General features: G+C 42.4%; 1 protein-coding gene across 2 annotated transcripts in view; it reads right to left on the bottom strand.

The window, feature by feature from the left end:
- Window positions 1–3,346, bottom strand: part of LOC104938513 (contactin-associated protein-like 4) — a 107,189-nt gene extending 103,843 nt beyond the window's left edge. The window contains exons 1-2 of one of the 2 annotated variants that reach the window (XM_027289772.1): window positions 3,315–3,346; window positions 2,726–2,923 (exon numbers count right to left, since the gene is read on the bottom strand). In XM_027289772.1, coding sequence (XP_027145573.1) covers window positions 2,726–2,810 — 85 coding nt within the window. In that variant the 5' untranslated portion in view covers window positions 2,811–2,923; window positions 3,315–3,346. Of the gene's footprint in view, window positions 1–2,725; window positions 2,937–3,314 lie in introns of those variants that run through there. The other variant, XM_027289769.1, reaches the window with a different exon arrangement.
- Between the last annotated feature and the right edge of the window lie 10,304 nt (window positions 3,347–13,650).

Below are 13,650 nucleotides of genomic sequence, written 5' to 3' on the forward strand. Positions count from 1 at the left end.
ACACAGAGCCGACCTGCCTCAGTCCCACTACCTTCAGAAACACACAGTGACTCTATCACGCTGTTCAGATATCAAAAGACGATTAAACGCACAGTGACTTTAGTGCCCTGCGGGTAGCTGTTTCACACGCTGGCTTCCTTGAATCTCATCACATAAACCCCAGTGCTTCACTCCTCTGGCTAACAAGTCATCAGAGCGCCATCTGTGGCTGTTAAAATATGCATTTCTACTTTGTTGTCATTTAGCACCACCTCCGTAATGAACAGTGAGCCGTCTGCAGGAGGAGGAGGGGGAGGAGATGAGATGCTGAGTCTTAAAACCTGCGGCTGGGATCCCTCCACCTCTACAGCCTTCACTTATTATGCTGCTGTGGTTTATGGTCCGTGCATGATGAGTGTGCTGCTGGGTCAGGCGAGATAAACAGAGAGATAGAGAGCGGAGAGAGAGAAAGCCACTTACTGCAACTGAAGCTGAACCAACAGAAAAATGGGCAAATAACTGATCAATCAGCGTTATCCAAGTGTGACATGATGAAGTTTCTCACTGAACAAACGATGTGTAGCTATTTCAGCTCATATCCCAAACATCCAAAATGTTTTCAACGCATCCAAGGTTTTTCTAAAACCTGAAACACTCTGAGCGTCAGTCGAGGGCTTTGCTGTCCCATTGTGGTCTAAATGTTGTTTCAGAAGCATTTACACCCTGACAGAGATACAATTTAGGGGGAAAACTGAAGCATTGATATCTGTTTTGGCACTTGAAAGCCCCTTATGGGTGAAGTCCAACTCATAACTGCTGCACAGATGAGAGTGATGACAGAAACATTGAATTACCTGGAGGGAAAGGAAACAGTGGAGAGAGAGGTGAGGGTATAGGTACAGAGAGAGAGAGAAAGGAGGAGGCGTAGCCAAGAAACAGGAGGAAAACATGTAGGAGGAGGGGGAAGGTAGGGAGGAGAAATCAGGTAGGAAAGAGAGCCAGCAGTAGCTCCCTGATTCAGATACAGCAGGAGGGCAGAGATCCGGATGGAGGGGAGACAGAAAGCGTGGAGAGAGAGAGAGAGAGAGAGAGAGGGCCGTACGCAACCAGGAGTGAAACATTTGTTGACAGGAGAGAGGAGGAAGACAGAGGCTGACAGAAAGAGCAGCAGGAAGACAACACAGAAAGAAAAGCACAACGAGCAGAGAGACGAGAGAAAGACGGAGAGTTAGAAAGCAAGATCTGAGTCAGACAGAGCCGGAATAAGAAACAGCGGAAGGCGAAGAGACAGAAAGCACAGGGAAAAAGAGATTCAGATATTTCGGAGAGGCTGTAGGTGTTTGTCAGGGAGGAAGGAGCTACAGGTCTGTTCAAACCACATACTCCACCTTATATATCACCTCTTCTCATCTGTCCAACTGGAGAAGAAGCCATCTGTCTCACGTTACTCTCTAACTGTCTAACAGCCGACTGCCTTTCCATTAAACTGCAGCAGAGCCGTCAGACCTCAGTGATTACTGTGCACGCTGCTTCATATGACGTTTTCATGATGATGTGTGAGAGGCTGTCACACAGAAGAGGAGGAGGAGGAGGATGGGTATGAAGGAGATTATATCCCAACACGGAGGCAGAAAGGGAGAAGCTGATGTTGATGTAAGAAGAAGACAATAAAACGCAGAAAGATAAAGAAGAACGAGAGGTTGCATCGCAGTCAGTCGTGAAAAAAGAGAATAAAACAGTGGACGGATGGAGAACTTTTAAAGCCGCAGTCTCATTCGTCTTAATTTATCTCAATTTCAAGCCTCTCTCCATCTCTTTGCTCCGATTTCATCCTCTCATCCACCTCCCCCTCTTCATGCACAGAGACACTGACATGCCTCCACATTCACAGGATCCATATTGTTATGAAATAACTTGACACAGGTGGGTGAAAAAATGCAGTTTCTACATCACATGCATCAACTAATCCAACCTCTCCAACCTGCATATGCTACTACACCTTTCACACACACACACACACACACACACACACACACACACACCTCAACATTCTGGCTGCTCTCGGGAGTGTGTGAGTGTGAGCACAAACGTGGCTCAGTCCCAGGATACCCATCACGCTGCGCTGAGCATCAAATTAACCAGAAAACAAAGAGATAAGGTTGTTTTACGCACACGGTGGATGAACTGACTTCGTTTGTGTGACAATGAAATGTCTCTTTTGGCTCTGACATATGTAAAGTCTCTCTGTCCAGAGGAACATCATCCTTCATTAAGCAAAGCTCCCCACAGGAGGGAATGTGATCATTCAAACCCTGGAAGTGGACAAACAGTCATTTAAAATGCGATAAAAACGGAGAGTAAAGGAGGAATTTGGTTCATGAAATCTGTTTAAGGAGCTGTAATAGCCGTCCACTGTTAACAGTCATCCTGTGCTCGTAAATAACAGCAAATGAAATAACCATCACTCACATCAAACCACTCAAACTCTCCTTATTTCTCCTTTACAACTGAGAACTGATGCGTAACAGAGACGCGCAAAATTCCACAGCCCTCAGAAAAACATCTCTGCACTACATCCAAATTAACAACAAGTAATTGAGACAAACAGCTTGAATGTCAATGCATTTTCTCTGTTAACAAAAGGATGAAGCCCCGTTCAAAGCCGCCCTCTCCGGGTCTTGCGCCGCCCGGACTCGCTCCGTCTCCTCCTCCGGGGGGAAAGTATGAAAGCGCACAGCCTGCTCACCTTCTCCGGTTGTCCCGTACGAGCTGGAGAGAAGCAGCGCGACCTGAACGATAATCCCAACGACTCTTTTAGTCCACAGATCCATGATGAAGCGACGGGGAGGCTGCAGGGGAAGCACGACGGCTGCTGGAGGAGAGAGAGAGAGAGAGACGGCCAACCTCTCCTCTCCAGCTCCAAGAGAGATCTCCTCAAACCCGACTGAAGGAGGAGAGGAGGGGGTGGGAGAGAGAGGGAGAGAGAGAGAGAGAGAGAGAGAGAGAGAAAGTGTCGTCTGCAGTCTGTTGTTTTCTTCATGTTTTCATGCTGGCAGCCTCTCTCACCTGTACATTCAGGTACTGTATGAATAAGTTGTGTCAGGATTAGGAACTTTATTATCCATAAAGTGGACACTGTGTTTATTTTCCACAGGTGCTATGAATTCATAACCTCAAAATTTCATAGCAGTCCATCTAAAAATGTGTGAGGATATTTAAGTCTCGACCAAAGTGGTAGATTCACCAGTGCCACTAAAAATCACCCTGAAAATGAAAATAGTGTCACTGACTGAAGGATGCAAAGCAGAAGTGCTTCGAGATCTTTCTGAGCGTACCTATATATCGTCCTAGGGGGGGTTCAAAAATCAGGGACTGTACAGATTGTTAGCTGCGAACAGAAATAAATGAGTGAGGCACAGAGTGAAAGATGACAAACAAGAATAGAAATAAGTGGGAGGCGGATCATACAGAGCCCACAGGGGGGAAAAAACGTGAATCCAGAATAGACATGGGAAGATGTTCATGATCCTGTGGAGTGCAGCTCTCTTATGGTATGTGATTGTAAATCAAAGGTTAGGAAGTCAGAATAAATTTCATCAGATGAGTAAAAATGAATTTCCCACCTGTATCCAACTCTGCTGAAATTTCTTGCTGCTTGAATTCACACAACTGCAAAGAGGAGGTGTCAGCTCAGCTCGGACCAAATACTACTAATACTTCACCTGTTTCTTTACAGCAACATTCTGTAAGTTTTCTACCACAAAATAACAAATGTACAGCTGTGTACAACACACACAGCTGTACATATTACCCACAGTGGGATTACATCACATTAAATCTTCACTAAATGCAGAAATGAGTTGAATTTTTGCAGCAGTGGCTGATTTTTTTTCTTGCTGGCTTGGACAAATATACATTTGACATTACATCATCCGTGCTGACACCGTGATAATAGGCAACACTTACCTCGAGTGACTGACAGGTGTGGGGTATTTTAAAAAGTGGCTGTTAAAAGCTTGTAGTTTCCACATAAATGGAGAAAAGTGGCTGGCTGTGTGATTAGCTTGAATTGGTTTGATTCCAATAGTGAGACATTTTCACCGTGGAAAAAATACTGGAGACTTCTCCAACCATTCCCGCAGCATTACTCACTCCTGTGCCGTCTATCTGTAAGTTCAGTATGTTCTAAACACACAAAATATTGGTGTATATACTTCCAGCGTGGCTACAGAATGGCAGCATCTCAACAAATCAACGTGTTCAGAGGTGTTTTGGTGAAATTATGACAGTTTGTAAGACAAGCAAGAGCAAAACATGGATTTTTGGGGTGTAAACTTTGGAATCCACTGTGAATGAACGCTTTCTGCAACCTTTCTAGTAGTTTTGGGGAAAAAAAAGAAGTCCAAAAAAAGTTTTAAATCCAATTCAGTGCATGTACCAACATTAAAATGAATACCAGTGGGCATTCAGTGTAAATATTAAGGAGCAGCAAGAAGGAAAATGGAATGCAAAATCCATTTTTCATGCAGCTCACGTAGCCAGCCGTGACTAAACAGCTCTGTGTTAGCTCAGATGCACCTCCCCGTCAGTGGACAAGAGGGGTAACTGTGAACCCACACAGGAGGGGAGCTCTTGGTAGCATTCATCAGGGTTTTTTTTGTACTACGTTAGAAGAAAAAGCCCTGAAAACAGAGAGCAAGGGGAGAGGAAAGCGAGCAGAGGGAGAGCCAGCATGGGAATCTGATAATGAAAACCTACTGAGAGTATAGACAGCAGGGGGATCGGCTGATAAATATAACCTGTTGAAAGCAAACACAGCGGGGGGAATCAGATAACACTGAAGTCAGAGTCTACGGGAAACAGGGGATCACGCCGTGCACTAACACACACAGTCAACGTGAGCGTCACACAGCTCGGTGGCCCACGAATGCACCTCACACATAGAAGACAGCTTTAATGTTCAAATCAGACCCATGTCAGATCCCGAGACATGCGACAAGCTGTTTGATGATCACAATGAAGATTTTTCTGTCAGCCTTATCGTCTGAAGCTCAGAGCGCCCTCTTTCCTTCCAAAAAACCCTCCAAGTGAAATGCCTGACAGCATAATGTCCCCCTGTTTTTTTGTTATGTGCCTTTTGTTAACACTTGCATTGTTGGAAAAACCATTTCCACCATCTTCAGCTTTGCCTCCTGTGTGAAAGTAGAATGATACTATTTCTTTTTTTGTTATGTGAAGATTACTTGTCGCTGGTCTCAAAGGTTTGATAAAAATCTTTTGGCAGCAGTGAGTGAAACTGGGCCACAATGAAACGAAACAAATTGCTTTCCCCAGATTCCTCAAAGAGAAATGTGTTTTACCTGTTAGCTGACCAAACTCTGCTTCCATAGAAACGTGTGCAATATAGCATCTAAAGACACCTAAAGAGTTTTGTCACGATTGGGATCGGGGTAATGACTTTATTAAATAGGAATTCTCATTGGGGCAGCTGTTGCTCGGAGGCAGACGATTTGTCCACTAGTCAGAAGATTGGCGGTTCAATCCCCTCCAATCTGCATGTCGAAGTGTCCTTGGGCAAGATACTGAACCCCAAATTGCTCCCTAAAGCTGCACCATCGGTGTGTGAATGTGTATGAATGGTTAGCTCCTGAAACTGATGAGCAGTCGGCACCTTGCATGGCAGCCAATGCCATCAGTGTATGAATGGGTGAATGAGATATGTAGTGTAAATTGCTTTGAGTGGTCGGAAGACTAGAAAGGCGCTATATAAGTACAGTCTATTTACCACTGAGATATTTGTCTTGGCAGGACAACTTGGCACCTCCAGAGAGTGAGGCTAGAATTCTCTGCAGGGAAACTTTGCATTTGAAAGTTGTTTCCCAAATGAAGGTCTTTAAAGATGGATCGATGACGGACGGTGGACCATTGAGGTCAAGAGCGAGCAGAGCTTGATTTAAAAAAAAAGGGCCAGTTAAGATCATGAGCTTTGAGCGGTGACAGAAAAGATAAGATCATAGATAGAAGCCGTCAAAAGAAATTTCCTTCACCGCGTCTGGGCTTATCCGCAGGGACCCGAAGAAGAGATTGGATATCCAGCAGGAGTAAAAAGAGCCTGTTGATGTGGTTCAAGCATCTGATCGGCGTATCTCCTTGCAACCCCGTATGTCATGGCTTACTTGGACGTTTGAATAGAATGAAGTCTTTGTTGATGTTAATAGGAACTCCTTTGGTCAGTCAAAATGTCTGACATGAAAAAGGCCAACTGCACTATACTGCAAGATGTTAAGCAGATATAGTGTTAACCATGGTCACCATCTTCCTGACTGCAGCTGGTCTCATCAAAAAGGTCCAAGCCACCTTTGACACCAACTTTAACCGCCCACCCAAGACCCTACAGGTTACATTAAAGGTCCAGTGTGTAGAATTTAGTTGCATCCAGTTGTGTAATTTCTGCATTGCTATCTCCTCGCAACACCCTCACCTTCCTAAAAGAGAAACAACATTTGAAAGGCCGTGTCTAGAGTCAGTATTTAGTTCGTCTGTTCTGGGAACCTGTAGAAACAAAGTACAGGATTTGTACTATTTGAAAACACATTTTAAGGGGTTGATACTGTTGATACTGAACGTATCAGTTAAATGTTCACTGACAACGTATTTCATTTGTTTTCGGGCCAAAATAGGCAATCTTGCAATGCTATTCACCATGGATGTATAAGGAGAACCGGATACAGCGCTGAAGGCAGCAGTCTGTTCTTTCTTAAGGAAGCTGTTCAGTGATGTGTGAAGCCAAAAAAAGTTTTCCAAGAGAGATTTCTGGCGTAAAATTACCCAGATCGCCAACATATGGAAAAAGTAATGTCAGACAATCAACAAAGTCATCAGGAGTCAATGTCTGGATGCCATGCATGTCTGTATTAAAGTTTGTGCCAGTGCATTTGGTTCATGTTGAGATATTTCACTCGATAAATGAAACCCAGTACTTCTTCCATTTCTGTTTGTCAAAGTATCAAAATCAGTGAGTGTACCTTTTTACCCTCCGTTCACTTTGTTCTGGTTAAATGTCACAGATATCTTCACCTCTCTCTGGGTTTAGTTTCTCATCCTCTGACAAATCGTGCAGCAGTTCTCTTCAAAGAGGAAATTAACTTTAAGGTGTTTCTGTTAATTAGCGCCCCGAGAGTGTAAACGACTTCACTCTCACGTCTTTCATCAACGCTAAATGAGTGAAAGACTCGGAGACTGAACCTTGAACAAACATCAAACATTGATGTGATTCAGCACTTATTCAGCAATCAACTCCTAGCAGCTAAACAAACATGCTGAAAGGACGTTTTTGAAAAGAAGGGCACGTTTCCGTGTGAATATCACTCTAAATGAGTGATACGATGAATGGCATCTGAACAAAGAGCCGATGTGAATTCATCCTGAATCTTTCATGTACTCGTGTCTGCAGTCTTTTTGGGAACGCTTCTTTCATTTATAATGAGAAAAGAGAGAGCTGAATATTCTTGTTCAAACATTGACTCAGGATTTGTTATTCTGTCTGATTCGGTGGATAAATATTGATAAGAAGCAGTACTGTAGTGTCCTCTCTGATCTGCATAATGTCAGTAATCATATCTGTCATAATGTCCATGTCTGTTAATAAAGATAAGCGCTTTCTTTAATCCATACACAGCATGGAGAAGGAGTGTGTGCAACTTTGTCTTCATGTACAGTTTCATCTTCTTTCATTTTAGCCAATACTCAAGTTCAAAAGCAGTACTGTCATCCATCAGTATGTACTGTAGGGGGTCATGGCCACAGTGAGCGATGTTATTAGCATATAATGGACTTAACTGAAAACCTAAAGTCTCAAAGTGTCTCTGACTTTGCTGCTGAATGATGTGAGTTGTTCCTGAGCCGCTGCCTCGTCCAGGCTCGTATTTATGTTGAATAGATGGAGTGAGCCGGTGATGGATGCATTCTGACTGTACTTTATATTCACAGCAGCAGCTGCAGGCTGTTGGAGGCCTGCTGCCCGACCGGCCGGCCAGTTGGCTTAAGCAGAAAAGACACTCAGAGTTTCTTTGAGAGTGGAGCAGAGATCAAGCTGCTGGAAGCCAGAAGAGAGCGAGAGAAATCAACGAGTTTCAGAGAGAAGTCAAATCTTTTGTGAACTGTACACTGAGGCATTGTATTTTACGGAGTGAGGGGTGCTCCACTGTAAATGAAGTAAAATAGGATGCTGCCATGTGGAAGAAATGGAGGTCTTGTTGTGGTGTGCCCCAATGCACTGTGGGTGGTGAGGTTTGAAGATTGCTTGTTTAGTTTTGGGTGTTTTGTTCCCTTAGTCCAGCCTGGCAGGCAATGACCTCCTACTAGGCTGCCAATATAGAGAGCTGACATCTGAACTGCTTCTTAAGTCCCCCTCTGTTCCACTAGTTTCCTGAATCTTTCTTCTCCTGCTATGAGCCTAGATCCACGTCTATGCAGCACGCTAAACACAAATCCAATAAAGGCTGAAGGCTGCCGTTGGCTTTTTGAAGTTTTTACTAGAAGCAACTGTGAAACTAAGAAAAACAGGATTGGACAACAAAAGGATGGTGAAAAACAATAAGATACCAAAAATATATTTAGACCAAAGATATGCATGAACATTTCACATGGTAAAATATAGCAAGCACATGCATCAAGTGCAAGAGTAAATCTAAAACATTTGGCTCAGTGTTGTATTATTAGAATGGTTTAGTTAGTCATTAAGTTACACTGATGGGAAGAAAACTAACAAATCACAAACGACATCACAGATTACATAAGAGCAGATAATGCTGCAACCACGTCATCATTTGTTTTGTCACACTTGTCGCCGCCAGCAACAGAAAATCCGACTAAACCCAATCGTCTGTAATAGAATATGAGAGTTTCGTTCATCAGTGTTTCTCAGAAGTTGAAATGTGATACGAGCGTTGTCCTGTATATGCGATGGAATAAAATGGTGTAACACTGTGCTGACAGACATTTGAGAAGCTCATCATCATTAACAAAGATGACTCCATCAGTGTTTGATGACCATCATATCCCGTTAGCCACAGAAGGGCTGTCAAAGGAAATACACGTCAGTGTCTGTTTACAGGTACTACTGCATATTTGAGTAGAATGAAGTTTCTGAGTCGGCTATGGTCGGGACTGAACAAGTTTGTAAATCTAAAGGCTGTGGAGTTTAATCAGCTTACTACACCTCTATAGCCCGCTCCTCATCTCTGCTTGAGGCTAGCAGCCAAGGTTACTGTAGCCGCAACAAGCATAACCCTCCTGAATCTCTGTAGTTTGGTCCGTTACGTGTCGTGTTTTGACAAGGAAGAGGAAAAAAAAAAAGACAATAAATCTCTGGTTGTGTTGCATCAGTTTTGATCATTGTGAGTGCAATGCTAAATCAGTGGAGTACTCGTTTAAAGTGTGTCCAGTGCGTGAAGGAGAAACTACAGCAGACGCAAAACTTTAAAGGTCCTATGTGGAGCCAGTGTTTGGTTTGTCCCTTCTGGGCTGCTGTAGAAACAAAGTGGCGGACCCCATGGAAGAGGACCCGCTCCCTCTGGAGATATAAAAGTCTCGTTCTAAGGCAACATAAACAAAATAATTCTTATTTTCAGGTGATTTTAAATTAATAAAAACATAATTATGAATATGATATATCATTTCTGTCAATAGATATTCTTTTGTTGGGCCGTTTTCAAGCTTTATTTTGATAGAACAGCTGAAGAGTGACATATGGGGAATGACACGCGGGAAAGAGCCACAGGTCAGATTCGAACCCTGGGCTTCTGCAGTAAGGACTGAGCCTTCGCACATGGGGCGGGTGCTCTACCAACTGAGCTAAACCCCATCCCATTAATAGATATTCTTTAATGTCACACACTGGACCTTTAAAGCTTTCTCTGACAAAAAAAAAACCCTTTACATCAGTGAAAGTTAGAAACGATTATGGTAAAATGGATAACTATATAACACTACAAATAAAATGATTAGTCCTGTTTTTTCCAAAGTTCTAGACATGATTACTTCACATTGTATCACACATTTGTGATGAACTCCATAGCGACACCCTCAAGGTTTTTCTGCTCTTGAAAAGAATCAGTGGGGACCTCTACATCAGCCTGCCAGAGTGCATTTCACAGCTCCTGAGAGGCAGCAGGTACAAAGTGATACTAAATACAGGCTGCCAAACATACAAGTGTTTGAAACAGGCGGCAGAATGACATGTTCAACCTGCCAGAAACGAAATGTAAGAGGAGGCCAGGCAGCATGAAGAGTGGCCGGATAATAACCATTATCTGACCTGCCCGGCACATTTCTAACTATATTCAAGGCAATGCAAATACATGACAGTGTATAGCGACACAGTAGCATTAAACACTGTACCTGTAATATTAGATAAACAAGCACAACCGGATATCTTCGAGCAAATCCTTCACAGGAAGGTTTTCTATGTGTTTCTGTTGTATACTCATTGTGTTGTTGGAACAAAAATCTGTTCACATTGTGGGTACTCACCTTCCAGCTGGTCCTCACAAGGGAACCGTCTATTTTAGTGTTGATGTTTTAATTTGTCTTACATTGAGATTAGGCCATGAGGGATGTAGGATGTTATGATTAAGGTTGAAGTAACCTGAAAAGGGGGTCAGTACATGAAGAGATATGAAAGCAAACCTTCTGTTACCAACTGTTCCTCATCATCACCGACTCTACCTCTGGAGGCTCCACAACTTTTAGATTTTTTTGTGAACTTTGTGTTTTCTCCCCTGTCGTCCACCTGCCACACTCAGCTCTGTCCTCTTTGTTTCAGTTCTGGACTGCTCAGGAAGCCGCTGGATTCCTTCTCAACTGGATCTCCACCTGCCTTTGCACATTCAGCTGCTGTTTTCGCTGCTAAACTATCATTCTAACTATTGAGATGTGTGATAGACAGGATCATTTTAAATCTTTAGACTGCTAAAACACTCAAATAAAACAATCTTAGAGATAAAAATCACTCTATGGATGAACTACTCGCAGCAATGACCACATTCATTTGATGAGCGGTCACAATCAAACCCCTTAAACGAAGCTTTAAGAGTCCACGGTTGGGAATGTTAATGTAATATCCTCAAGAAGTATTGCAGTGCAAGTTTCTGGGTGTATGTTTATGTATAAACATTTCAGTGTTACTGTCTGTGTTTTAGTGTCCTTAGCTGAACTGAACCTGATCTGGACGCCAAATCCACAAAGACTTTGATTTCCTTCGAATTACATAATTCTGTACTTCACAAACAAACTACACAACTGAATGACACTCTAATTGTATAACATGACCAATACATTTATTAAATTCTGCAAAGATGTAAAAAGCAATCATCACATGACAAACACCACGTGATAAAATGTTCATAACAAAAGAAACTTCATTATTTTCAGAACATTTGCCTTGTGCCAGCTATGCTTTAAAAAACATTTCCACTTTCATGCATTAAACATTTTTTAGCCTCAGTTTTTCTGTGTGTTTTTTCTGAATCTTCAATCTTCTCTTCTCGTTAGTTAAATTATTAACGTAACACATTTTATTTTGGCAGAGCAGAAAAGAAAGTTCCCCCACTGTGCTTCAGTGTCCCAGAGTCATGCTGTTGGCTGTCAACACACTTTGATAGAATCACATTTCGTTTCAAATTATGAAAACATTTCAGTTTGTTTGCCAGCAATATGTTGCTGAGTTCATTTATTGTTGCAAAACTCCAGTAACTCAGGTATAGCCTTTTTGAGAGAACTCACCTGCAGAGCTACAAGTCTGCTTCCACCCTCATGCCTAGGGAATTGATAAGATTTTTACGATTCAGATTTCATTATCGATTCTGCTTAACGATTCGATTCTTTATCGATTCTGCTTAACGATTCGATTCTCTTATCGATTCTCATTTGGGGAAAAAAAGGAGAACAAACAGTTTGATCAGCTTTGATCATCTTTGTTTAGTTAGAAGTATCACGACCTTACAAAACCAACAGCGAGGTCAAAAGAGGCCCACAGCCTAGATAATAGTAACGATGTGTAACTGTGGCAAGAAGCACATGGCGCTAACATGGTAGGCAGTGTGTTACTTACCAGAGTTACCTTCCGTAGTAACCGCAGAGGTGTTCATAGCCTGGCTGCTGCTGCCGCTGCTAGGTTGAGATTCATCTCCAGTCTGAAGCGTGTCAAAAACACGACATTCATTTCAAAATATTGCATGTTGTGTGCGCAAATGTTTCTGCATGTTCGTCGTGTTCCCTCCCGACGCTGTTATCTCCACTTTGCAATGATTGCAAGTCGCCCTGTTGTCGTCTGTTTTGGTAAAATGCAGCCAAACTTTGGAGCGTTCGAACCGAGTGGGTGCCATCGTTTACTACTGATTGCACTGCACGTGCCAAACTTGCGTAAGTTACGTGACGTAATTTGTGCTTTCTGGAATCGATAAGAGAATCGTTAGATCCCTACTCATGCCTGCCGCTGGTTTGTAGGTTCAGGTTCAGATGGGAGGTGGGTAAACACTCTTTGGACCTGAATGAGGTCTGCACTACAAACTAGATGAAATTCAGCACGTTCACAGTTTAAAACCTTGAACTTGAACTTTGAACACCGTGATTTAATGAAGCAGGTTGGCAACATATCAGGCTCGATTAACATTCAACTCAAGGACAATCTGTCATTTATGGCATTCATTAGCTTCACACCCTTTTGTGCTTTTTAAGTAGAGACTTTGCATGAGTTTGGTTGGGAATGAAATGATGTTGACTTTAAAACCTCCACCAGCAACAACAAAGAACTGAATTCACATCCTTCTACGCCCTGCTGTCAGACCACTGTTTCCTTCTCCATCCAAAGCTGATGAATCCTAAATTATTCAAATATGGATTGTATGCTGCATTGTTGATAAAATACCATCATTATATCATGTGTTTCACTGTTGTTTATTTGTTCAGGGTTTTCTCCAGGATACTCTGCCTTAGTTGCTGCTGCAGTATCGATGGTGCTAATTCCATAACAAATTTGCAGCTAATCAAACTTCTAAAACCTTTTGGAGTTCTGGGGGTTTCATCCGATTATTAATCCAGCCTTCGACTTTGTTATAAGTCAGAGAGAAGCCAGACATGAGCACATTCAAGGCCTGAGGCGCAAATACAACCTTGTAACAACTGTTTAAGAATCTGGAGGACTTTTGTGAGCACCGTATGATTAATTAAATTCCCTGATTTAGGAAGTTGGAATGGTCTCACATGAGTTTCAATCATAAACATTTAAAATAACCTCCCAATGAATGAAATGTTGCACCTCCGGACATTAAATGATTTCACGTCTCTTTATTCTTTTAGTTCTGTCTTTTTAATTTGTGGTAGATTGTTAGTGAGAGCCGGAGAGCCTTGGGTATGGATGGTTGTGCATTGTTTAGTCTTTACCTGACAGATGGTGTGAAATGCCTTCAGGCTGCCAGTCAGATGTGGATGACAGCAGCAGGTGAGCGGCTCTTCATCTGATCTAAAGAAGAGATGGTGAAGGTTTTCTGTCTTTGTCATCAACGTGTCTTCATCACTGCTGGATAATACGACTGTAAACTGTAACACTGTAAGGAGGACTTCTTAAATGCTACTAATGAAGACTTATTTTGAAGTTTTATTATGAAGCAA

This window comes from Larimichthys crocea, chromosome II (assembly GCF_000972845.2).
Source record: "Larimichthys crocea isolate SSNF chromosome II, L_crocea_2.0, whole genome shotgun sequence".
NCBI lineage: Eukaryota > Metazoa > Chordata > Actinopteri > Sciaenidae > Larimichthys > Larimichthys crocea.